Source organism: Astatotilapia calliptera, chromosome 11 (genome assembly GCF_964374335.1).
Source record: "Astatotilapia calliptera chromosome 11, fAstCal68.1, whole genome shotgun sequence".
In the NCBI taxonomy this organism is placed as follows: domain Eukaryota; kingdom Metazoa; phylum Chordata; class Actinopteri; order Cichliformes; family Cichlidae; genus Astatotilapia; species Astatotilapia calliptera.
The window spans coordinates 39,139,514-39,163,868 of NC_137432.1; the positions used below are offsets into that span (position 1 = coordinate 39,139,514).

At 46.7% G+C, this 24,355-nt stretch overlaps 1 protein-coding gene across 1 annotated transcript in view; it reads right to left on the reverse strand.

The window, feature by feature from the left end:
• Positions 1-3,306: 3,306 nt before the first annotated feature.
• arhgef2b (rho/rac guanine nucleotide exchange factor (GEF) 2b) overlaps positions 3,307-24,355 on the reverse strand; it is a 36,364-nt gene continuing 15,315 nt past the window's right edge. The window contains exons 2-21 of the mRNA XM_026185688.2: positions 19,182-19,344; positions 15,968-16,035; positions 14,335-14,398; positions 14,113-14,245; positions 13,074-13,177; positions 12,843-12,980; positions 12,258-12,508; positions 11,347-11,472; positions 11,080-11,197; positions 10,752-11,000; positions 10,594-10,673; positions 10,324-10,496; positions 9,520-9,800; positions 7,294-7,371; positions 7,141-7,196; positions 6,478-6,519; positions 5,783-5,833; positions 5,381-5,674; positions 4,977-5,133; positions 3,307-4,890 (exon numbers count right to left, since the gene is read on the reverse strand). Of these exons, the coding sequence (XP_026041473.1) occupies positions 4,856-4,890; positions 4,977-5,133; positions 5,381-5,674; positions 5,783-5,833; positions 6,478-6,519; positions 7,141-7,196; positions 7,294-7,371; positions 9,520-9,800; positions 10,324-10,496; positions 10,594-10,673; positions 10,752-11,000; positions 11,080-11,197; positions 11,347-11,472; positions 12,258-12,508; positions 12,843-12,980; positions 13,074-13,177; positions 14,113-14,245; positions 14,335-14,398; positions 15,968-16,035; positions 19,182-19,344 (2,661 nt within the window). The 3' untranslated portion in view covers positions 3,307-4,855. The remainder of the gene's footprint in view (positions 4,891-4,976; positions 5,134-5,380; positions 5,675-5,782; positions 5,834-6,477; positions 6,520-7,140; positions 7,197-7,293; positions 7,372-9,519; positions 9,801-10,323; positions 10,497-10,593; positions 10,674-10,751; positions 11,001-11,079; positions 11,198-11,346; positions 11,473-12,257; positions 12,509-12,842; positions 12,981-13,073; positions 13,178-14,112; positions 14,246-14,334; positions 14,399-15,967; positions 16,036-19,181; positions 19,345-24,355) is intronic.

The following is a 24,355-nucleotide window of genomic DNA, read 5'->3' on the forward strand; positions in this document are numbered from 1 at the left end:
AAATTATGTGTGACAGTAAAAAGAAATTGTTTGTCCACCACAAGACAGGAGAACAGCACAGGGATAAACCTGCAGGCCTGACAACAGGAGGTGTATCACTCCGCTGGTTTTCTACTTGGTGACAGTGCTGGGCCATATCATACCGTTCACGGTGATACCGGTGTAATGTTGGGCAACGATAAGAAAATGAAATATGGCGATAGAATATGAGTAAAACGCGCATGCGCAGTGCCTTTGTTTACATACGCACATGGCGGCGAAAAAAACAACTCCCTTTTAACAGGAAGAAACCTCCAGCAAAACCAGGCTCAGGGAGGGGCGGGGCCATCTGCTGTGATTGGTTGGGGTGAGAAAAGGAAGACAGGATAAAGACATGCTGTGGAAGAGAGACAGAGGTTAATAACAGATATGATTCAATGCAGAGAGGTCTGTTAACACATAGTGAGTGAGAAAGGTGACTGGAAAGGAAAAACTCAGTGCATCATGGGAATCCCCCAGCAGCCTACGTCTATTGCAGCATAACTAAGGGAGGATTCAGGGTCACCTGGTCCAGCCCTAACTATATGCTTTAGCAAAAAGGAAAGTTTGAAGCCTAATCTTAAAGTAGAGATAGTGTCTGTCTCCTGAATCCAAACTGGAAGCTGGTTCCACAGAAAAGGGGCCTGAAAACTGAAGGCTCTGCCTCCCATTCTACTTTTAAATACTCTAGGAACAACAAGTAGGCCTGCAGAGCGAGAGCGAAGTGCTCTAATAGGGTGATATGGTACTACAAGGCCATTAAGATCAGATGGGGCCTGATTATTTAAGACCTTGTATGTGAGGAGCAGGATTTTGAATTCTGGATTTAACAGGAAGCCAAAACAGGAGAAATCTGCTCTCTCTTTCTAGTCCCTGTCAGGACTCTTGCTGCAGCATTTTGGATTAACTGAAGGCTTTTCAGTGAGTTTTTTGGACTTCCTGATAATAATGAATTACAGTCGTCCAGCCTGGAAGTAATAAATGCATGAACTAGTTTTTCAGCATCACTCTGAGACAGGATATTTCTAACTTTAGAGATGTTGCACAAATGGAAGAAAGCAGTCTTACATATTTGTTTAATATGTGCGTTGAAGGACATGTCCTGGTCAAACATGACTCCAAGGTTCCTCACAGTGTTACTGGAGGCCAAGGTAATGCCATCCAGAGTAAGAATCTGGTTAGATACCATATTTCTAGGCTTTTCAGGGCCGAGTACAATAACCTCAGTTTGATCTGAATTAAGAAGCAGAAAGTTAGCGGCCATCCAGGTCTTTATGTCTTTAAGACATTCCTGCAGTGTAACTCATTATCTGGCTTCATGGACAGATAGAGCTGGGTGTCATCTGCATAGAAGTGTAAATGTATGCTATGTCTTCTAATGATGCTGCCTAAGGGAAGCATGTATAATGTAAACAGAATTGGTCCTAGCACTGAACCCTGTGGAACTCCATAATTAACCTCAGTGTGTGAAGAGGACTCTCCATTTACATGCACAAACTGGAGTCTATTAGATAGATATGATACAAACCACTGCAGCACAGTACCTGTAATACCTACAGCATGTTCTAATTGCTTCAAATAAGCCATTCCTCTGCAGATGATCAGTTAGCTGTTTGACAACTACTCTTTCAAGGATGTTTGATATGAAAGGAAGGTTGGAGATCGTGGCTCAAGAGTTGGCAGTTCGTCTTGTAATCAGAAGGTTGCCAGTTCGAGCCCCGGCTTGGACAGTCTCGGTCGTTGTGTCCTTGGGCAAGACACGTCACCTACCGCCTACTGGTGGTGGTCAGAGGGCCCGGTGGCGCCAGTGTCTGGCAGCCTCGCCTCTGTCAGTGCGCCCCAGGGCGGCTGTGGCTACAATGTAGCTGCCATCACCAGTGTGTGAATGTGTGTGTGAATGGATGGATGACTGGATGTGTAAAGCGCTTTGGGGTCCTTAGGGACTAGAAAAGCGCTATATAAATACAGGCCATTTACCATTGGCCTATAATTAGCTGAGACTGCTGGGTCTAGAGATGTTTTTTGAGTAAAGGTTTAAATACAGCTAGCTTGAAGGCCTGTGGTACATAGCCGATCATTAGAGATAGGTTGATCATATTTAAGATTGAAGCATTAATTAATGGCAGGACTTATTTGAGCAGTTTTGTAGGAATGGGGTCTAAAAGACACGTTGATGGTTTGGAGGAAGTAATTATTGAAGTTAACTCAGAAAGATCAATTGGAGGAAAAGAGTCTAACTTAACATCAATGGTACTAAGAGTAGCTGTAGATAATATTACATCTGTGGGATGATTATTGGTAATTTTTTCTCTAATGATAAAAATGTTATTTGTGAAGAAGTTCATGAAGTCATTACTAGTTAACGTTAAAGGGATGGTTGGCTCAACAGAGCTCTGACTGTTTGTCAGCCTGGCTACAGAGCTGAAGAGAAACCTGGGGTTGTTCTTATTTTCTTCAATCAGTGATGAATAGTAAGATGTTCTGGCTTTGCGGAGAGCTTTCTTAGGCAAGCTACAGTTGTAGCCACAGCTGCCCTGGGGCAGACTGACAGAAGCGAGGCTGCCATATCGCGCCATCGGCCCCTCTGGCCATCACCAGTAGGCGGTAGGTGAAGTGTCTTGCCCAAGGACACAACGACCGAGACTGTCCGAGCCGGGGCTCGAACCGGCAACCTTCCGGTTACAAGACGAACTGCCAACTCTTTGAGCCACGATCGCCCACGATGGACTAAGCCTCCATCTTTAAGGAAGATGCACGATGACAGTCAACGTCAAATGCTTACTCCAAGCCGGTAGCGTTAGTTACTTTAGGTGAAAGTGGATTGTTGGTTTTGAAGCCCGCTGATTGTGTGTTTGGTTTCAACCTCTCCCAGGAGATTGGCACGGAGAGGAGAATCAGGAAGCACCATTCAGACACGGAATTGCACGGACGAAGCTGCACTTGGGGATTAAGGAGGAGCACCTTTGGATTAGCACCTTTCACTGTTTTTTGGCACTACCTTTGGAAACGCACACTTTTTGGCCAGAGCGCCGCATTTTGGGGTCCTCTTTCTCCTGCACCCGTGACACTTGAGGCGACTGTTGTTGTAATTTGACACTATATAAATAAAACTGAATTGAATTGAATGTCAGCCATCTTTGTTTATTTTTAGTTTCAGGAAATAAATTTTCCAAATGAAGTTTGTGTCACTGTGTGCTTAGTTTATCAATTCATTCATTTCTGCATCAGTAATCAAAATCTGAAAGTCATGTTTCATCTGAAGCTAAAAGTAAAAACAAATACTCGAAGAGCAGCTGATTAGATTTATAAAGAGTACAGCAGGAATCACCTACACTCATCAGAGATCAATACAATTACTTCAGTCCATTGTTACTACAGTTAAAATACACTCAAAAGAAATGTTACAGCGGCACATCTGGATGTGAGGCGTGCATCCTGGCGAGCTTTTTTGCATAAACAGAAATGTTTTGGATCCCAAAGCTTCAGATAAAAAAAACATAACAAAACAGTGATGAATCACACTGTAGAAACTTCCCAGCGTTAAACCTGAACACAATCAGTTATTCAAAAACTTCAAAATCACATTCAGGTCCTGATGTTACAAATTCATTTTTTTGTGTTTCCAAAACCTATAGAACATCATGTGAACTCACAGGGGGTGGGACCACTGTCCATAAAACACCTGATCAGAGATGATCAATCACACATGATCAGGACAGAGGATACCCGCATTCTTCGGTAACGCTTTCTGCTTTATCAGCGCCAAACTACAGTTCCTCTACTGTCCAGCAGAGGCAGCAGTGAGTCAGTCCCAAAACCCTTACATGTTAAAATAAACATGCTTACAGCCTGATTCACAAACTGGTCTCTATAGATAACACTCTCCTGTCTGAACTGATTAGAGTTTGCATTATTAGGGGCATGGCCTCTTTGACTGATCGCAGACTTGTTAAACTTGCTGTAGTCCACCCCAATATGATCGCATGATTACATCATCACCGGCGTCTGTTGTTCTTTTTTGTAAATGAACAATTTTCTATGTCAAACACTGTTCCATCATCATCATCACCGGACGACACGAGGAGCTGACATCATCACCTCCATGCATCAAAAGAAACAAGCTGATTGGTCAATTCAACCAATGTCCTACACAAGTATAAGAGACACAGCCATGCTAACATGCTAATAGAAGGAGCTCTGTGCTCCTTAAAAACACACCTGACCTACAATCCAGCACTACGTGAGTCCCGACCCCCAAAACCCACATCTGACCACACCAACCTCCAATCCCTCCCCATAATCCCAGTCCTTTCAATGCTTACATACTGGTAATGGTTTCTGTAAATCAGACACCATTAAAATCAAAACTTTAAATATGAGATGGCTGCTGGTCCAAAGGCATTCTGGGTAATGTAGTGTGGTGTGTCTCAGATTCAAAGAATAAATAAAAATCTGTCTGCTTAAAACAAACTGTGAAAAATATCTGGATCAGACCAGATCCAGATCCAGGTCCAGCTCCAGATACGCATGCTCTGGTCCCATTTACAAACAACAAAGAAACAAAGAAACAAAAAACATCAAGGGCACAGATCAAACCAGTGATCTAATCACATGACCCAGTTTGTTTGAAGCGGAAAATAAGTTGCCAATTTAACCTCGCCCTTACCCTTTTGGCTCCAAGTTTTAGAAAATGTTCCAAGAACAAAAGTCTGATTTGGTCTAAAAACTGTAAAACAGGCAATGGCATTATATCCAGGGCCTTTAACAATAAGAGTCCGATGTGTGTCTGTGGCATCGCAGTGACAACAGCAGAGGTCCCTGAGCTGTAGGTGGGGCGTTAACTCTCGCTCTCCTCTGGGATGTCCTGCAGGTCTGAGGGGTCAGAGGTAATAGGTTACCATGGAGACCATCATAATGCCATGGGCTTTCCATATTGATTGTTGATCAGTGGTACTAACCTCTGGGGCTGTCAGAGCGAGGAGAGATCTTCATCACTTCCTCCTCTTCCTCTTCATTTCCTTCTTGGACGCCATCTAATTGGTCGACTGGATCCTCGGTGGCTAGTGGGGCGAGGGGGCGAAGCTCCAGTTCCCGACTGCTACGTCTCTTGTTAACCTGCCAACAGACAACTCGGATTTATTTCAGTTTTGTCGACTCATCACGCTTTAGTAATATAATGTGTGCGTGTTAGTCCCCATAGGGAAATAGTTCCTCTGCATTTAACCCATTCACCCAGTGAAGCAGTGGGCAGCCACCAATGCAGCGCCCGGGGAGTTGAACCCCCGACCTTCCGATCATGGGGCCACCACTCTACCTACTGAGCTATCCCTGCCCAGTAGGTGAACAAGTGAACCCAACTCACCTGTTCTCCTTTCATAACATCACTCTTCTCTCCATTTTTGCTCCTCCTTCTGGTGCCTGGCTCCACTCCCTCCCAGTTTTGGTCCTCCTCTCGCAGACGGAGGCGTGTCACTTCCTCCTGTAGCAGCTCCACCTGCCGCCGCAGCAGCACCGCCTCCCCGCTGGCTTCCAACCCTGTGTCACGTGACAGTGACCGGCTGAGGCGGGGGCCAGGGGCAGAGCCAGGGGTGGTGGAGGGGGTGGAGCCTGCACTGACCAACAGCGCTAGCATTGAGTCCTGACGAATCACAGCAGCCTGCAACATTGATAACATAAATACTGAATAAATGAATCACTATTTATACATTTATTTGGGTTAATTGCAGGATGTATAAACAAACAATACTAGAAATAAGTTTCAGACCTGCAGGGCGTGAAGCTGTGTGCTCAGACCGATCAAGCGCTGATGGACGTCCTGCAGAGAGGACAGCTGAAGATGTTAGAACTGCACAGGCAGAAACTTTGTACATCAAAATGTATGAAACGGTGCATGAGCTGCATCCCAACACAGACAGAAACATGTCGATCTTCAAAGCGAATCTAAGCCCTTTTGGCACCTACTCAGATCGACTTGCTTTTATTACAGTCCAGTTACACCTAATGTGCGTGTTCGTCATCATACCGACATGTCCGAGTGTCCCGTGATTAATATGCGACGACTACAACAAAGGTGGACGTGGAGCCAGCAGTATAGCTGCTGCTGGGTCTGTGGCTTTTCGTCAGACTCGTGCACCTTGTGTCGGTTTTTGCAGCCTTTTTCCTCGTTGTCGGGTTTCAAAAATGTCTGTTTTGATTTTCGTGAACGAGTTGCTTTCGTGACTCTTTGAATGACGCCACTGACCAGCCAATCGGTGTCACGCAAACTGACATCACATTTTAGTACCTGCCCGGGTCCCTTGGAACCCGGGCCGAGCAGGTACTATTGCAGTATGTGGTGCCAACCCCGAAAACCGGCGAACTGTGGCAAGGCGATCCGAGTAGGTACTGATGGAGAAGGGGCTTAGGTCTTTGACTTCTTGGTATCAAGAGGTTACTCAGAAAAGAGGAAGTAGGTGTTACCTCGTTCAGGGTTCGCTCCTGCAGCTGGTTACCATTTCCATCCTGAAAGAGAAAAGAGCTGAAACTGAGAGACGTGGAGACAAGCTGACCTTCTCTTATTCTGAAGGTTCACTCAGACATATGAAAACATACAGTTTATATAAAGAGGATTTATTTGAAGAACTGTGGTTCAGCAGACAAACATTTAAACACAACTGAAGGTTTGCATCGTGCAGATGCAGGTTCAGCTTCACGAACCACCTGAAACTTGCGGACCAATCAGGTGGAGCCTCTGTTGTACCAGCTGCATACGATGATGTTATAAATAAGAGAAATGTTGCGGAACGTCGACCATGTAAGTGAAGAAGTAGCTCCACCCGCTCGTCTGTGCAGTGAGACGTAAACGAGCCCCTCAGAAAAACATTCTTCAACATTTACTTGTTTTTTACTGTCACCTGTATCTTCATTTCTGCTCCAGTTTCCATGGAAACAAAATCCACCAAAACCCTGCTGTGACATTGGGATCATATGACCAATTGCTCACTGATTGGTTAAAGACTGTAAATAACTTCCATGGAACCTCTGAGCATTCAAACATTTTAGCTGTCAGAAGAAAAATGAAGGGTTGAAAGTTTCACTTCTTTAAGACACACACCTGAGCAGAAGGTGAAAGGTGAGCGTTACCTTTGAGGACTTGTCGTTCAAGTCAAAAGAGCCGTTCAGAGAACCAGAGTCACCATCTGAGAGAAAGAGACAGGTTATCAAACAGCAACAGAAAGATGATTTCTGCATCACGACACGAAGGGGCGGAGCACAAACACGCGACAGGTGACTCACCGCTGATCTCCTGGTTGCCGTTGGTTATGGAAGATTTCTGGATGCTGGCATCTGACAGCAGCTCCGTCAGTCTGTCGACTGAAACAGAAAATATGGTGAGCCTGATGGTGAGCAACCGGCAGCCTGGACCGAGTCTCTGTTAGCGCTGGAAGCTGCTCGGGGTGGAGGCTGTCTCGGAGAACGTTTCCTTTAATGCTCAGTTCTTCTTTGTTCCCAGATGTTTATGTGTGGCACAAAGACCTGAGGTGTGATGGCTTCATCCCATAAATATCAATTTTAAACATCGAACCAGGTGAGCTACATCCATGTAACCACGGCAACATCTGACCCCACTTCCGCAAATCCCTTTATTGTGGCGGGAATGAACCCTGTATAAGTTCCGGGTCAATCAGCTGCATGTCCCCTGCTCCTATGGACTAAATTGAACTGTTGATACACACAGGTCATCCATCCATCCATTCGCTTCCGTTTATCCTTTACAGGGTCGAGGGGGGCACTGGAGCCTATCCCAGCTGTTTTAGGGCGAGAGGCGGGGTAGACCCTGGACAGGTCGCCAGTCTGTCGCAGGGCCGACACACAGGGACAGACAACCATTTGCTCTCACATTCACTCCCACATTCAGACCTATGGGCAATTTATTTTTTAATTATATTTGGATTTGGATTGGAGAAGAAAAACCGTCTGCACAGCAGTATATGAATAACATGGGAACAAAGTCCTTCCAGGTTTTAGATTAAGTCCAGGAGAGCAAATGATGAAGTGATCAGCGGGTGCATATTAACCGGTGGAGGTTAACTAGCTATTACTAGGAGAGTTGCTCGCATGCTCTCCCGAAGGAGATATATAGAACACATTACATGGAACTATAAACACAAACTGGGGGGGTGCCCATGCTGCAATCATGGTGAACAAATAAGTAAATAAACAAGCAATAGTAATAGAAGTAAATGTAATAAATAAATAAATGAATAAAACAAAAACCAACCAAGTAATAGTGAGATCAAGTGAAGTCAGCCCTCGTGGGGGTGATGAATTGGATCCAATTGCTCCAAATGTGGTAGAATTTGGCTTTTTGCTTTCTTAACAGATATGTAAGTTTTTCCATCCTAAATATCTCTAAAATGATCCCAAACCAGTCATCCAGGGTAGGCTGGGCTGGGCTGAACCATCTTCTAGTAATTGTTTTTTTACTCGCCACCAAGAGTAATTGCACCAACTTAATCTCACTCCTACGTTCCAGAAAGGGGACCAAACTCATGTATAAAACCTTGAAATCTAAAGGTATTTGAACGTTAAAGACTGCACTTAAGGAGACCTGAACACCTATCCAACAGTTTTTTAACTTGGGACAGTCCCAAAAAACATGAAAATGGTTAGCAACAGTCGAGCCCCTTTGTATCTCTCCTGATATGGAGTCTTGAAGCACCTAATAATATTCTTCCAGCCATGCTCCTTCCAGCTCATAGAACTGGACGTGGACCACTGGCAGTACCAAACATTTTCCCACTCCCCCACAGAAATACCAATTCCTGATTCCCTTTCCCATTTATCCTTAGTGTATAAAGTGTTATCCTTGCTGCCACTAGAGAGAGCTTTGTATAGTTTAGAAATAGATTTAGTAGGGGTCATGGTTGTGGCATTTTTCAGGATGAGGAAAAATGCAACTCAACATCATTGATGCCTATGGGCAATTTAGATTAACCAATTGACCTATCCCCACTAACTGCACGTCTTTGGACGGAAGCCGGAGTACCCGGAGGGAACCCACGCAAACACGGGGAGAACATGCAAACTCAACACAGAAGAAACCGGCCTGATGGGGGAATTGAACTCAGGACCTTCTTGCTGTGCGGCAACAGTGCTAACCACCGTGCCACCGTGCTGTCCTATCACAGGTCAATGGAACAAAACTGATCTCACACTGGACTAAACCTCGTCCCACCTCCTTTTGGGACCTAATAAGCTGTTTTGTGTTATTACCATTATTTCTGTTCGTGATATATATGCATATATTTATTTTCTGTATACTTTTGAGCTCTATTTCTGTTTCCTGTGTTTTATTCACACACTCAGGCTCCGTAGCCTGATTAGCTCATTATCTATGAAGCTGCAGTTAGGCGCCCTGGTCCTTTACCGCGTTACACCCTAATCTCCACCAAAGGTCACATGATCTGTTAAAGTCTTAGTCCATCGTTCTGGACCTAAGAAGCATTAGCACCTCCTCACCTTCACCGATGGCAGCGAGGAGGAGTGGCTCGGCCTGAGGTGCCTGAGGAGTGTCAGCTCTAAAAAGGTTCCTGCAGGAGGAGGAGATCCTGACCTCCATGTCTCCTTCTTCTTCTGCCTTTCCTCTTCCAGACGCCTCCACCAGATCAGAAAACAGAGTGACGCGCTCCTGTAAGAGCTCCAGCACCTCCCTGTCCTTCTGCTGGATGTCAGCTCTGAGTCTGCGCAGCAACGCTTTGTCTTCTGTCTCAATGAGAGGAAAGTCGTCTCTGCACGGACAGCTGCAGAAAAGAATTCATCAGTAACTAAAGTACACAGTAACTACAGTAACTACAGTTTGCAGTAGTTACCACAGTAACTAAGGTCACCAAAACTAAGTAGAGGTGCAGAAGGTAACAAATACAAATACCAGTTTCACAGGTTAAATATCAATTATATATATTTGGCCTCTGTAATATTATGGATATTTATAATTGAGCCGTTTGTGAGTATTAGAGCGATTTCTTATGTTTGTATTATTTAACTGGTTCAGCCTGTTGCTCTTAAATACATCATTTCATTTGATAGTTGTGATTCTGATTCCTGCAGCACGTCATATACTAAAGAGAAAACCGGACATCAAAACTCCCACAAATACACGATGCCGTGCACTGGTCGAGACACTCGACTGCAGGAATATGACTGTATTATATTCACTGAATTTACAGGCGCTCTGTATTGTGATAACTGTCGTCATCGGGGCAGGAAATGACGCACAGCCAGAGCACTTCGTTTCCTCAGGACACACACGTGTGTCTTGCTCACCTGGTGGCGGCCTGCTGGATGCGGCTCATCCAAGTCTTCCTGTCTTCTTTCGATGAGGCGTGCAGCTCATACATCTCCGGGGGGGTGGAGTCACTGATCAGGTACATCCCTCTCTCCTGATTGGCTATGTCTCTGACAATCAAATTAGTCAATGAGACCACTGGAGACTTGTCCTGAAACGCAGGTGAGCAGACAGGTGAGCAAACAGGAAACCTTGAACAGAGCTGAAGAAGGTCAGGGGGCTTTCGAATGTTATCAGGCATGACTCACCAGTGACACAACAAAGGTGAACTTCTGGTCTTTCTCCTGGAGGAAAACCAAGATGTCTGACATCAGCAGCACCTGCACATCTGGAGACAAACACAGTCGTGACTTGCAAGCTCTGCCCACACGCATGTTGCACCACAGCAGGTGATAAAGCCCACTACCTTTCATCCTGGTACCCTGGACCTTGCAGAGGAGTGTCCCCTCGTGCAGGAGCCTCCTCCTCAGCAGCTCTCCACCTCTGAACACACCTCCTCCCCGGACCTCTGCCTGGGCACGCGGGTCCAGGCGGGCATGGATCTCCTGCAGCCTCCTGCTCCGGTCAAGCTCCAGGACCTCTTTGTCCACAGAGCTGATCAGCTCCTTCAGGAGGCCCAGTGCGCGGCTCAGAGCCTGTGCCTCCTCTTCGCAGCCTGCAGGAGGTTATGGATTCATCACAGTCATAAGTCAAAGGTCATCAGAGAATCCTAAAGGTCATAAGTCACAGATTACCTTTAGTGTTGTCCAGGATTCGCTGGATGAGGACGGGGTACTTTGTGATCCGCTGCGTCACCAACAGGATGCACTCCTGGACGCCGTGACGCCGCAGCAGAGGACCGCGAGTCACACGCTGAGCATTGTGGGAAAGGATGGAGACAGGAAGTCAGCATCAGAAACACCAGCCGGCCCCGGGCCGAACCAGCTTGCAGCAGCGTAAATCAAAACACAATGACCATGACGGTTCCAGGATCAGCCTGAAGCCACAGGTGAGCGCCTCACCCTGATGAACTGCTGCAGTCTCCGGTCGCGAGCCAAAACTTCCTTGTAGAGTTTCACAGCTTTCGGATGTCGACTGCAGAACTCTGAATAAACTTTCTTCCAGTCATCAGCAGTCTGCCCTGAGAACTGCACACACACACACACACACACACACACGTGTAGGTTCGGTGGATAAACTCAGGTCTTTGGCGTGTCTTTGTAGCGACCGTCTGGTGAATGCCATTTTAAAATCAGTGCCAAGTGGTTGGTTTATGTTGACAAACGTGACGTTCAGTTCCGGGCAAACAAGCCTCGGGTTTTATTAAATAAATCCATCCATTTTTTTGTCTGTTTTTTGTTCACACTACAAATAAAATGTGACAGCAAACGTGCTCTAGTATGAACGTCTCAAAGCGGCCTGCATGTGCAAAAGAAGACGTCACACACAATGCGCTCTGTTCACAGTAGGTGTTGTTGCAGCAGTCTACCAATTTCTGCACAGTTGTAACCGACAGAATTTTGACAAATTAATTAGAGAAAGAAGGACACTGAGAAAACAGAGAGCCCGTGCTTTAACAATGGCCTTGTTTGGAGCAGTGGCTGCTACCTCCGTGCAGATGTATATATGGACACGGAGTCGTTTGTCTTCTCCAGCGCTGATAATTGGGATCTGTCTTTTGTCAGTGACGTAAAAGACTAATTTAATGCGACATGACCATCAAACAGCAGTCACTTTCTAAAACATCAGATATGTATCGGATTCAGTACCACATACAAAAGGTCGCATTTGAAAATGTCGGATTTGTGCTGTTCAAACTGCCATACCATGATCGGATATGGTGGATTTGATGCGCTTTCGCCTGCAGTGGGAACGTAGCCTTAGAAGCCCTGTTAGAAGCAAGGTGCGGGTGCAAGAGGTGGAGTCGTCGTACCTGTCGGACCAGCAGGTCTCCCAGCTTGCGCACCGTGAAGTTGGTGGAGCTGCCCTCCACCAGACCCGCCTTCCTCCTGTTCAACAGCTCTGACAGGAAGTGGGAGTGAAGCTCCAGCAGTTGGTCCAGACACGGGAAGATGGTGTGGACCACCCCCGCCTCCAGCATCACCTCCTCCAGCATCCCCCGCCGGTACACGCCCTCCATGATCCTCAGCGTGCGGACGTGGTGAAACTCGGTCTGGATCAGCTCTGAGGCAAAGAGAGAGCTCGGTCACGTTTCTTCTCCAGCTGTGGCGAGCACACGCACAGCTGTAGACCACGCTTTAGTTAAGGTTTTAGAATTGGCTACTTCGTTGGGACTGTAGGAAAACCCGACCCCGCCCACACAGAGCACTGACACGTCAAACACCTTTGGGAGGAACTAAAACAGAGACGCCAAGTGCCAGACCTGACAAAAGCTCTCCTGAACAAATGGGCAAAAATTCCCACACATCTGGAAGCTGTATGAGCTCCAAGTTTAAATCTCCCGCAGGTGTAACGAGTCCACATGTTGTGTGTGTGTGTTTGGTGACTGTTGCTGTACCGTAGATGACGTCCTGCTGCTTGATCAGGTCTTTGTGAAGTGTTTGCAGGAAGTTGGGCTCCACAGCGAGGCTCCAGCTGTCGACCTGCACGCAGCTGCCCTCCTTCTGCAGCTCGTCCAGCAGAGGGCTCCACTCAGCTGCACACAGAAAGAATGAATCCCATCAGGTTACAGCGCCACCTGCTCACAGAATTAAGATCTGATAGTAATCAATAAAAGTGACTAACAGACCGTCATCAGTAAGAGACTCCATGGACAGAGTCCTGCTCCTGAAGTTCAGAGACTCTGTGGACTGAGACAGGATCCTCTTGAGACCTGCAGAGTCCTCGGTCACACTGAGGACAGACAGAAAGGTGACTTATGATGCTCTGATGGTGTGAAGATGCAGAGAAGCAGGTGAGCATGTCAGCTGTTGACTGCCGTGGCAATTAATAAATGTCTGAATGTCTGAGTGTGTTGAAGCTCGTCATATCGAAAACTTTTTCAAGTCACTGAAGCTGCAATACTCGATTACAGTAATCGAGTACAGTAGAGTACATTAGTTTAAAGATAGAGAGCTTCAGTGTTTTACTTTTGCCCCACAGAACACTGAACTAGTTTCACTGGATGCGATTTAAAAGCTTGCTTCACCTTCCCCACAAATTGATTCTGTTCATCTGGATGTTTTCAGCGGGAGAAACGTTTCTGTGGGCTGGTTTCAGTCACTGAGCAAATGTCCTGTTTATGAGGCTGGAAACCTGCAGTCAGCTGAGACTGAAGAAGTCACCTGGATGAGTGACGAAACGTTTCTCCCACTGAAAACATCCAGATGAACAGAATCGACTTTATGGGATTTACTCACCTGGATGACTGAGCACGCATCAAGACCTCACTTTGTGATGGGTGGCGGTTTGATGATGTCAGCATCTGGATTAATTTTTTTATGTTTTATTCTTAATGAACTCTGCGTGAATTTATTCTTGCATATAATGAATTTTACTTCTTTCGCTCTGCGGCCATATCTCTAACCCTCCCAGCAGCTGCTTCCTGCAACCACAAGAACCACAAGATGGCGATGTCGGAGCCGAGCAAACCGGAGCCTCGTCTGTGACCTGGAGGTTTATATTTTAGCTCAGCTGAATGTTTCCGATTTCCAGTCTTTCCACACAAAGTGGTCAGTTTATTAGGAACACCCATAATCAATTTAGTCTGTACATTTGCTTTTCCTGTTTCTGATGCTCCTGCTCAACCACAACAGCCAGCAGCCAATTAGCTCCGTGCTCAGCCTCACCCTGCGATGTTATTTGTGGAGACACTTTTGGCGAGCGAGAGGCCAGATCGAACGCGTCTGGAGCCGAGCAGCGACTGACGAAGGCTGTCAGAAGGATAGATGGCTGAGCTCGGTCGCTCCTTCATCATAGGCGCTGAAGCAGAGAAGAAGAAAAAGTCATCATTGTGACAAACAACAGCAAAAGAAGAGGAAAAGGAGATGTTTTTAGGTGACAGGACTCACTTTTGCTTCTCATGGCGACGTTCTGCAGAGCTGAACTATTTCTCGCTAACGCCAGCTTCTGTTGCTGTCAGAGAGAAACACAGGTCAACCTTGGAGCGACCAAAAAGAGAGAGAAAGCCTGCGTTCATGAGCAACACAGCTGCTCCAAAAACCCGGGTCACCGACGTTTGTGGCAGTTCTTTTTATAACTTCGCTCTGTGTTTCACTATGGGAATCGCCTTGGTGTGACCAACTACAGAATCTCCAATGACACCATGTCTGTCCATGACAGACCTGGCGAGCCGTGCTCAGGGCTCCACCCCCTCGTTCTAACACGGCCGACCAACCCCTGCTGACTCATTCTTGCTTTCTTCCTGTGAGAAACTACTTTGAGCTCCCTCAGCTTCTCCAAGCTAACTTGATTAGCTGCTTAACAGTTAGAATGAGGGGGCGGAGCCCTGAGCCTTTGGCTCTGTTGATCTTTACTCACTCCTGGCGCGCTCAGAGTCGAGCCCCACATATTCCTGCTCCACAATAATATTGCAAGCTTACTCAAAGAGACAACTTGAACTGAGCAAGGAGAATCCTGAGACAGGACGCACACATGGAAATATCCTGTTTTCCTTTTTCCAGCGATCAGTTCAGTGTTTTCGTCAAACTTCTACACAAAGATCAGTGCACAATAAAAATTACACAACATTTCTCAGTAGTGTGCACACAGAGCATCATTCATTTTCTTTCTTTTACTATCCTCAGTGCAGGTGAATGCCTCATCTGTGCTATCTTTCACCAGCTGTCACACAACTTCATTATATGCAACAGCACAAAATGCTGTCAGCTTAAAGAAAGAATTAGTAAATATTCCACTACAGGATGTCCCAAAGAAAAAAGTATGCTTTGATGCCATTTATTTTTACTGCAGTGCATCAATTCCCTTTTTTCCCCACACATCTTTCCTCTGTGCAAGAACGGAGGCATCTTGCTCCATTCACTGAATTCAACAGTAGACTTTCAGATTTTCAGAGTTAATAAATATGTGAAAGTAATATGTTTTACCACATCATTGTTCTAACTGTGAACGGTGCACTGAATGACGGTCAGGTTAGGGCTGATTTTTTTCACTCAGTGGTGTGACACCTATCACAGCGGCTGCACCATCCGCTGCAAAGCCGCAGAGATTAACATGTATGTGTTGATCTCTGTCTCTCTCCCACAGCATGTCTTTATCCTGTCTTCCTTCTCTCACCCAAACCGGTCGCAGCAGATGGCCCCGCCCCTCCCTGAGCCTGGTTCTGCCAGAGATTTCTTCCTGTTAAAAGGGAGTTTTTCCTTCCCACTGTCGCCAAAGTGCTGCTCATAGGGGGTCATATGATTGTTGGGCTTTTCTCTGTATGTATTATTGTGGGGTCTACGTTACAATATAAAGCACCTTGAGGTGACTATTGTGGTTTGGCGCTGTGTAAATAACATTGAATTGAATTGAAGTTAATGTAACCTTTTTTTTAGAAAGACCCTGATAGCAAAGCTTTCTGATGTAAGATGTAAACCAAGAGCGAACCATTGTTTTCCCCAGTGTGACTGTAGCCTACCAGGACTGGGACAGGTGTGTGCAGACAGACAGGTAAGAAGAGAGAGAGAGAGAGACTGCTCTTACCTTCTGCTTCATCTTAGCACAGCTCGCCAGACTGTCTCTGCAGCGATTGTGGATGGTGACATTACATGCTATGAGACACACAGGTAAAGAGAGACACGGGTGTAAATGGGGTGACTCAGCATTCTTAGCTAATTATAGGCCAATCTCCAACCTTCCTTTATATCAAAGAGTAGTTGTCAAACAGCTAACAGATCATCTGCAGAGGTTTATTTGAAGAGTTTCAGTCAGGTTTCAGAGCTCATCACAGCACAGAAACAGCTTTAGTGAAGGTTACAAATGATCTTCTTATGGCCTCTGACAGTGGACTCATCTCTGTGCTTGTCCTGCTAGACCTCAGTGCAGCGTTCGATACTGTCGACCATAATATCCTATTAGAGCGATTAGAACATGCTGTAGGTATTACAGGTACTGTGCTGCAGTGGTTTGTATCATATCTATCTAATAGACTCCAGTTTGTGCATGTAAATGGAGAGTCCTCTTCACACACTGAGGTTAATTATGGAGTTCCACAGGGTTCAGTGCTAGGACCAATTCTGTTTACATTATACATGCTTCCCTTAGGCAGCATCATTAGAAGACACAGCATACATTTTCTTTGGTATACAATGAAAATGTATATCTCTGAAATTCGAAACAATGAACAGACGCTGAAAAACTAGTTCATGCATTTATTACTTCTAGGCTGGATTATTATTATCAGCACTATTATCAGGAACTCCCTGCAAAGCCTTCAATTAATCCAGCAGGAAACAGTCTGTAAACGAGCTTCTTACAGTCTGAAGTTTACAGAACAGAATCTGTTGTGCTGCCGGACTCTGTGAAGTCCAACAGAAACTCTACAACTTTTTTAAGATTCAGATGCCCCGCCCCTCCCTGAGCCTGGTTCTGCTGGAGGTTTTTTCCTGTTAAAAGGAATTTTTTCCTTCCCACTGTCACCCAAGCGCTTGCTTACAGGGGGTCATATGATTGTTGGGTTTTCTCTGTATTATAGTAGGGTTTACCTTACAATATAAAGCACCTCAGGCAACTGTTGTTGTGATTTGATGCTGTATAAATAAAAAAGAGAAGCGAGAGAGAGAAACCCAACTACCACAGTGGTACTGGAACCTGCAGAAACCAGGCAAGAAAGAGACCACTTACATGCTAAAGACACACATTTCTTCACTGTGCTGACCTCACTTTTTCCACAGAAGATGTCGCCAGTAAACCACAACACACACACAGTTAAAAATACTCTGTGTTCTGGGTGTGTAAGTTTCTTTTTATAAACTTTCTTCAGTCTTCGAGTTGCTCTACACCAGGGGTGTCCAACTCCAGGCCTCGAGGGCCAGTGTCCTGCAGGTTTTAGATCTCCCCCTGGGTCACCTGAATCAAACGATCAGTTCATTACCAGTCCTCTGGAGAACTTTAAAACGTGTTGAGGAGGTAATTTAGCCAAATCTGCAGGACATCGGCCCTCGAGGCCTGGAGTTGGACACCCCTGCTCTACCCAAAGATTTGTCTGTCTGTATCGTTCTGTTCTGTCTGGTGTTGCGCTGTCATTGTTTTGTTTTTTTGCAGTTTTGACATATTTCACTTTATGTTGTCTCGTGTTGATTGGCTGTCATTTGTAGCACTGTGGTCTTGGAGGAACGCTTTCTCCTTTCACTGTGTACTGTACCACTGTACATGGTTGGAATGACAATAAAGCCACTTGACTTGAAGTCTGTGTACACACACACACACACACACACACACACACACACACACACACACGTAGACATAGTCCCCTTGACCCACTTCTCAGGGTGCATCTGCAGCAGCCAATCAGAGTGCAGGACAACAAGGTGTGTAGGCTGACACACACACACATACACACTGGGTGAGGGGCTTGGGGGGATGGGGCGGGAAGAGGGGTGAGTCTTCTTTCACCCGCTCCTGAGGTCTACATGTGGTCACATGACCAATCTGTTGTGTTCAACAAGGAGATTTTACTGTGTTACACTGATCTCAGCTGACTCTGTGTGTGTTAATCCGGAGGTACATCTGTTCATTGTGAGGAGGATTAACACACCGTCTGTCATACACACAGCAGACAAGCCCCCCCCCCCCCCACACACACACACACACAAGTTTGATCAATCTGTAAATCGACTGTATAAATAAAGTTTCCTGTGTGTAAATGAACTGTAAACCCTCCCTCTGTACAGTTGTGCTTAGGGATGGGTATCAAAACCCGGTTCTTGTTGAGAACCGGTTCCCACTGTTTCAGTTCCTTGGAATTGTTTGCCATTTTTGCAAACGATTCCCTTATCGATTCCAGTCGCCCCGAATGATGTCACCACGTTGCGGAGCATCATTTACCTGGCAGGAAACACGGCGGCTCAAACGCTCAAAAGTTTGGTTACACTTTACGAGAACGGATGACAACAGGGCAACTTGCAATACTTGCAAAGTAGATATTTCATTGAAGGGAGGAAACACTACAAATATGCAAAAGCATTTGCTCACAAAACACGCGATGACCTTACATGAACGTCGTGTTTTTAATTCCGCTCCGGACTCGTGAATCTCAACCCAGCAGCAGCGGTAACGTTTGCACGTCCTCTCCCGTTAATGCGGCAGGTAAATAATCAACTAACATATTATGTTAGCGCGATCTGCCTTATTACAAACCTGCCATTACTGTGCATTTAGTGACCATGATGAGACAGACAGAGTCTGGCTCAGATGCTGGCAGTTCTCGCTGCAGTCTGCCGGTAGCGTCTCCTTTCAGGCAGGATAGATGAACGTCACCGAGCAGTGACTCAGTTTGTGGTCAAAGGTTTGCACCCGTTTGCCACAGCAGATGATTTTCAGTAAGTGAATGTGTTTAATTGTAGGCAGGGACATTACTGGATATTCTTGTGTTATTGCTGCAGAATAATTTATGTTATACTTTGTTATTGCTACAGAAGAATATTTATTTTATTATTTTACATTTACAATGTTTTTTCCTGGGGACCCTGTGACACCCCATTGAAGAGCCGCAGGCTGGATCTCTTAAGATCTCACTGCTGGGTTTGTAAGGCCATGTTACTCCTAAATTTCTATCTTGTTCAAAGAGAAGATATAAAACAAAGTTCTGAGGTAATCGACCTTAGTGTTCTCCTTTTTTAAAAAGAATCGATAAGAGAATCGAAAATGGAATCGAATCGTGAAAATCTTATCAATACCCATCCCTAGGTGTGCTTACCTGGGCAGCTGAGCGCCTCTTTGGCCGTGATGCTCCTGTTGCAGGAGGAGCAGAGGGTGGTGGAGGACACTGTCAGTGAGGTAAACAGGTGGCCATTACTGGAGCGCACCTCCCTCTCTCTCGCTTCCTTCTCCCTCTCTTTCAGGCGCTCCTTCTCCTTATTCTGAGAAACAGATGAGACAGAGCTGTATGAGGGGACCGGAGCACCTGCTGAGAACAGCCAGCGGATTCAAACCCACGACTTCTGATTGGCTGCAGACAGACTGTTTCACCAGCCAATCAGAGTGCAGGGCTGAGTATCAGTGGCTCCACTCTGAAATGAGTCAATCAAATACTTGGAGGCCCACCACGCGTGGGAATCACACGCGGTTGTCAGCCAGAGTGATTAATCAGCTATCAATACAGACGTGAAGGCAGCGTGAGGCTTAAATGAGTCACATCTGTAACCGAAACCACCGTCAAGTTTCAGAGACATCTTCACTAAACTGCTCCAAAGTCACAGACTCAGACCTGATCAGTCGATCCATCGGTAACAGCAGAGGGAGCAGAGTTTAAACTGAAAACACTAAAAGTGACGATTCATCAGAAACATGTTTCATGTTCCCAAAAGCTGAACTTCTGCTTTCTGCTTTCTGCCCTGGGAGGGGCAGGAAGGGGAAGTGTGTGAGGACCGTGGGGGGTGGGGGGATGATGTCATCACAAACACAGAAGTACACATGGGTGTGAAATCCACCAACAACGAAACACTTCTGCTTTTCCTCTTCACACAGCTGCAGCTGAACATCATTATTGAGTCTAGATTATTGGATGCTGCAGGTTGAAACCCGACACGTCACAAAACACAACCACCTCTCGAGCTTTTGCAAGAAAATGTGAAACAGCTGCAGGGTGTTTTGCTGCAGCCTCGTCGCGAGCTCCCCCAAGCAACAGCTGTTTTTTGTGTTTAATTTTACTTTTCCTTTATTTTTTCACGACTAGCACGTGTCTCCTTGTGTACGACCGACAAACCTTACTGGACATAAAAGACGGTCTTTCTTATAACTTTCCGGAGTTCAAGTTTTGCAACACGGACGCTCCGTTTGCAGACCCCCCATTCATCTCACCTGAGACGCCTTTGTTCTCTGTCCCTGGAGGCCGCAAACGCCGACGCAGAGGGAGAAGACCTGGCGTTCTGGTTCGACTGAGACGGCGCACTAACAGACCACCGTTACCCAGTTTATTACTGGCTAATGTGCAGTCTCTGGAGAACAAGCTGTGCGAGCTTCGGGCACGGATCTCATTCCAGCGAGAGATGCGGGACTGCTGCGTGATCTGCCTCACAGAAACCTGGCTATCGGACAAGGTACCGGACTCCGCAATACAACTACCGGGGTTCTCCGTGCATCGCGCGGACAGGTCACAGGATCTTACTGGGAAAAGCAGAGGTGGTGGTGTGTGTTTCATGATCAACAACAGCTGGTGTGATTATGCGAACGTGCACCCGGTCAAATCCTTCTGCTCACCGGACCTGGAGTACCTGATGATTAAGTGCCGGCCATTCTGGCTACCGAGGGAATTTACAGCAGTGATTATTACGGCTGTTTACATTCCCCCACAAGCCGACACTGACCGAGCACTCAGGGAACTGTACAGCGCGATCAGCAGCGAGGAAACCGCACACCCAGAGGCAGCGTTTATCACAGCCGGAGACTTTAACAAAGGAAACCTGAAGAAAGTTTCACCAAAACGCCACCAACACATCCACTTCAACACTCGTGGAGACCGGCTACTTCACCACTGCTGCACCTCTTTCCCGGGATGCGTACAAAGCCCTCCCCCACGCCCCATTCGGCCAATCAGATCACTGCTCCATCCTGCTCCTGCCCGTCTACAGGCAGAAGCTGAAACAGGAAGCTCCAACCATAAGGGCGGTGCACAGTTAGTCGGACCAATCGGAGTCTGCGCTGCGGGACTGTTTTGATCACGCAGACTGGGAAATGTTTCACGTGGCTGCTAGGGACATTGATGAGTACACAGACTCAGTCTGTGGATTTATCAGGAAATGCGTGGAAGATGTCGTCTCATCCAGAACAGTTAAATCCTTCCCAAATCAAAAACCCTGGATTAACGGAGATGTTCGCGCGGCACTGGCGGCACGGAGCGCCGCCTTTGCCTCCGTGAACACATCGGACTACAAACACGCACATTACCAACTCCGGAAGACGATCAAAGCAGCCAAACGTGAGTACAGGGACAGGGTGGAGCAACAGTTTGACAACCCTCGGAGTATGTGGCAGGGACTAAACACGATCACAGACTTTAGAGGGAAACCAGCACACCGCAGACCACGGCCTCTCTGTGTGAGGATCTAAACGTATTCTACGCTAGATTTGACACAGCGAACACCATGAGACCGGACAGTGTGCGCACCGCCTGTAATTAAAATTTAAAAACTTTAAAGTCCGAACTTTCAATGTGGCTGAAACAGAGACTCAGCGTGGCTGCAGCTTGTTGCTGTGTCACTCACAGATGTGTGCTCACATCAGTCATGTGATCTGGAGGTGCAGCGTGTCCGTGGACCTCAGAGGGTTAATAACACTCACCTTCCTTCCATTTCCAGAGTGTAACATCCACCCACCTGTGTGAAAAGCGAAATTCCCATGGTGTTGTTCAAAATGTGCTCTGGCACAATCATGAGCATCGCTTGCTACTGAAAACAAGAAAAAAGCCGGTCCTGCTTTGGGCTGAACCATTTGTTGGTGGAGGGGGGGAACACTATGCAACATATTCAGTTTTAGCATTTATATTCACTGCTGACTGTAACTACGCTCAAACTGTTAATGCTATCTTATTTTAATAAACAACACTGTCAAATGCAAAACTAGGGTGGCACTTGGGGTGGCAAGGGATCATTTTAGGGTGGCACTTGCCACCCCATGCCACCCTTCTAGATCCGCCCCTGGTCAGCGCGCACACTGTGTCTGAGGAGGATGTGCGGAAGTTCACCAGGAAGGTGAACGCACGCAAAGCTACTGGTCCGGACGGGATTCCCGGCCGCGTCCTCGAGTCATGCGCGGCTCAGCTGGCTGGAGTGTTCACACACATCTTCAACCTTTCCCTCTCTCCGTCTGTAGTCCCAGCCTGCTTCAAAGTGGCCACCATCGTCCCTGCACCCAAATCCTCCAGCATCTCCTCATTGAACGACTGGCGACCTGTAGCCCTGACCCCCATCGTGAGAAAATGCTTCGAGAAGCTGGTCAGGGACTTCATCTGCTCTGCACTACCCGACTCACTGGACCCTCTACAGTTTGCATACCGCCACAACAGGTCCACTGATGATGCCATAGCCCTGACACTACACACTGCCCTGTCACACCTGGAGAAGAGAGACACGTATGTGAGGATGCTGTTTGTAGATTACAGCTCAGCATTCAATACCATCGTTCCCTCGAAGCTGGACAGGAAACTGCAGGATCTAGGACTGAGCAGCTCCCTCTGCAGCTGGATCCTTAGCTTCCTGTCTGACAGACGCCAGGTGGTCAGACTGGGCAGCATCACCTCATCCCCCGTCACACTGAACACTGGTGCTCCACAGGGGTGTGTACTGAGCCCTCTCCTGTACTCACTCTACACCCATGACTGCACGGCCACTAACAGCTCCAACATCATTGTGAAGTTTGCGGACGACACTACAGTGGTGGGTCTTATCACCAATGGTGATGAGGCGGCTTACAGGGAGGAGGTCAGCACCCTGACTCACTGGTGTCAAGACAACCATCTCACCCTCAACGTCGCAAAGACAAAGGAGTTGATAGTGGACTTCCGGAGGTGCAGAGAAGCACACACCCCCATCACCATCAACGGCGCTGCTGTGGAGAGAGTGAGCAGCTTCCGGTTCCTTGGCGTACATCTGGCTGAGGATCTTACGTGGTCAGTACACACAAACAAAACAGTGAAGAAGGCGCAGCAGCGCCTCTTCTTTCTCAGGAGACTGAAAAGATTCGGCATGAGCCCCCGCATCCTCAGGACCTTCTATCACTGTGCCATTGAGAGCATCCTCACTGGATGCATCACCACCTGGTATGGCAACAGCACCGCCTACAACCGCAAAGCTCTCCAGCGAGTAGTGCGGTGCTCTGAACGGATAATTGGAGGTGAGCTTCCCTCCCTCCAAGACATCTACAGGAAGCGCTGCCTGAGGAAAGCGGGGAGGATCATCAAGGACTCCAGTCACCCCAGCCATAAACTGTTCAGACTGCTTCCATCAGGAAGGAGGTTCTGCAGCATCCGGTCCCGTACCAGCAGACTGAGAGACAGCTTCTTCCACCAGGCCATCAGACTGCTGAACACGTCATAGACACCTCAGCTTCACTACTGGAACTTCAACATTATGCACTCCATACTGTATATAAATGCCACTTGTTTTGCACATATTCAACTCTGTATATTTTAATATATTTTATTTATTGTTTACTCTATTTAATTTGTAAAATGTCTATACACACACACACACACACACACACACACACACACACACACACGTAGAAAAACATATTTAGTATACACATCCAGTAATGCATACACTTTTATATTGTACATATATTTATTAGTCTCAGATTTAGCCATTCTTATATTTTGTTTGTTTTATGTTATTGTATTTTTACACACCTCTGTTGCTTGTGAAGCTCGCACACAAGAATTTCACTCGCATGCACTGTACCAGTGTACCTGCACATGTGATGTGACAATAAAAGTGATTTGATTTGATTTTGGGATGAAACATGCAAACGCACGTGTCCAGTGTATTTCTAACTGTTTATATCCCACATAGCAAGCAGGGGTCCGTTCTTCGTACGTCGCTTACTACATCCAAGATCAAATGACACATCCAAGATCAAACCATCGCGCTAACCATGAGCTCGCTAATCCGGTTCCCCGAACACACCTGCTGTTGACGATTAGTACAGCTGGACGCAGTAATGTGACATCACTGGGTGTCGTAAAAGGGGCTACGCATCGATAGTAGAAACATTGATCGGCAACCCGCTGATTGGTCGGCGAAAATGTCGAAGGGGCGTGCACGGTATTTTCCGGCAGCAGAGCAAGAACTCATGATTGAGGGATTTCAGGAGTTTCAGAGTTTAATTAAAACGCAAGAGAACACTGCAAAGGCTGCAAAAGCAAGGAGAGAGGGC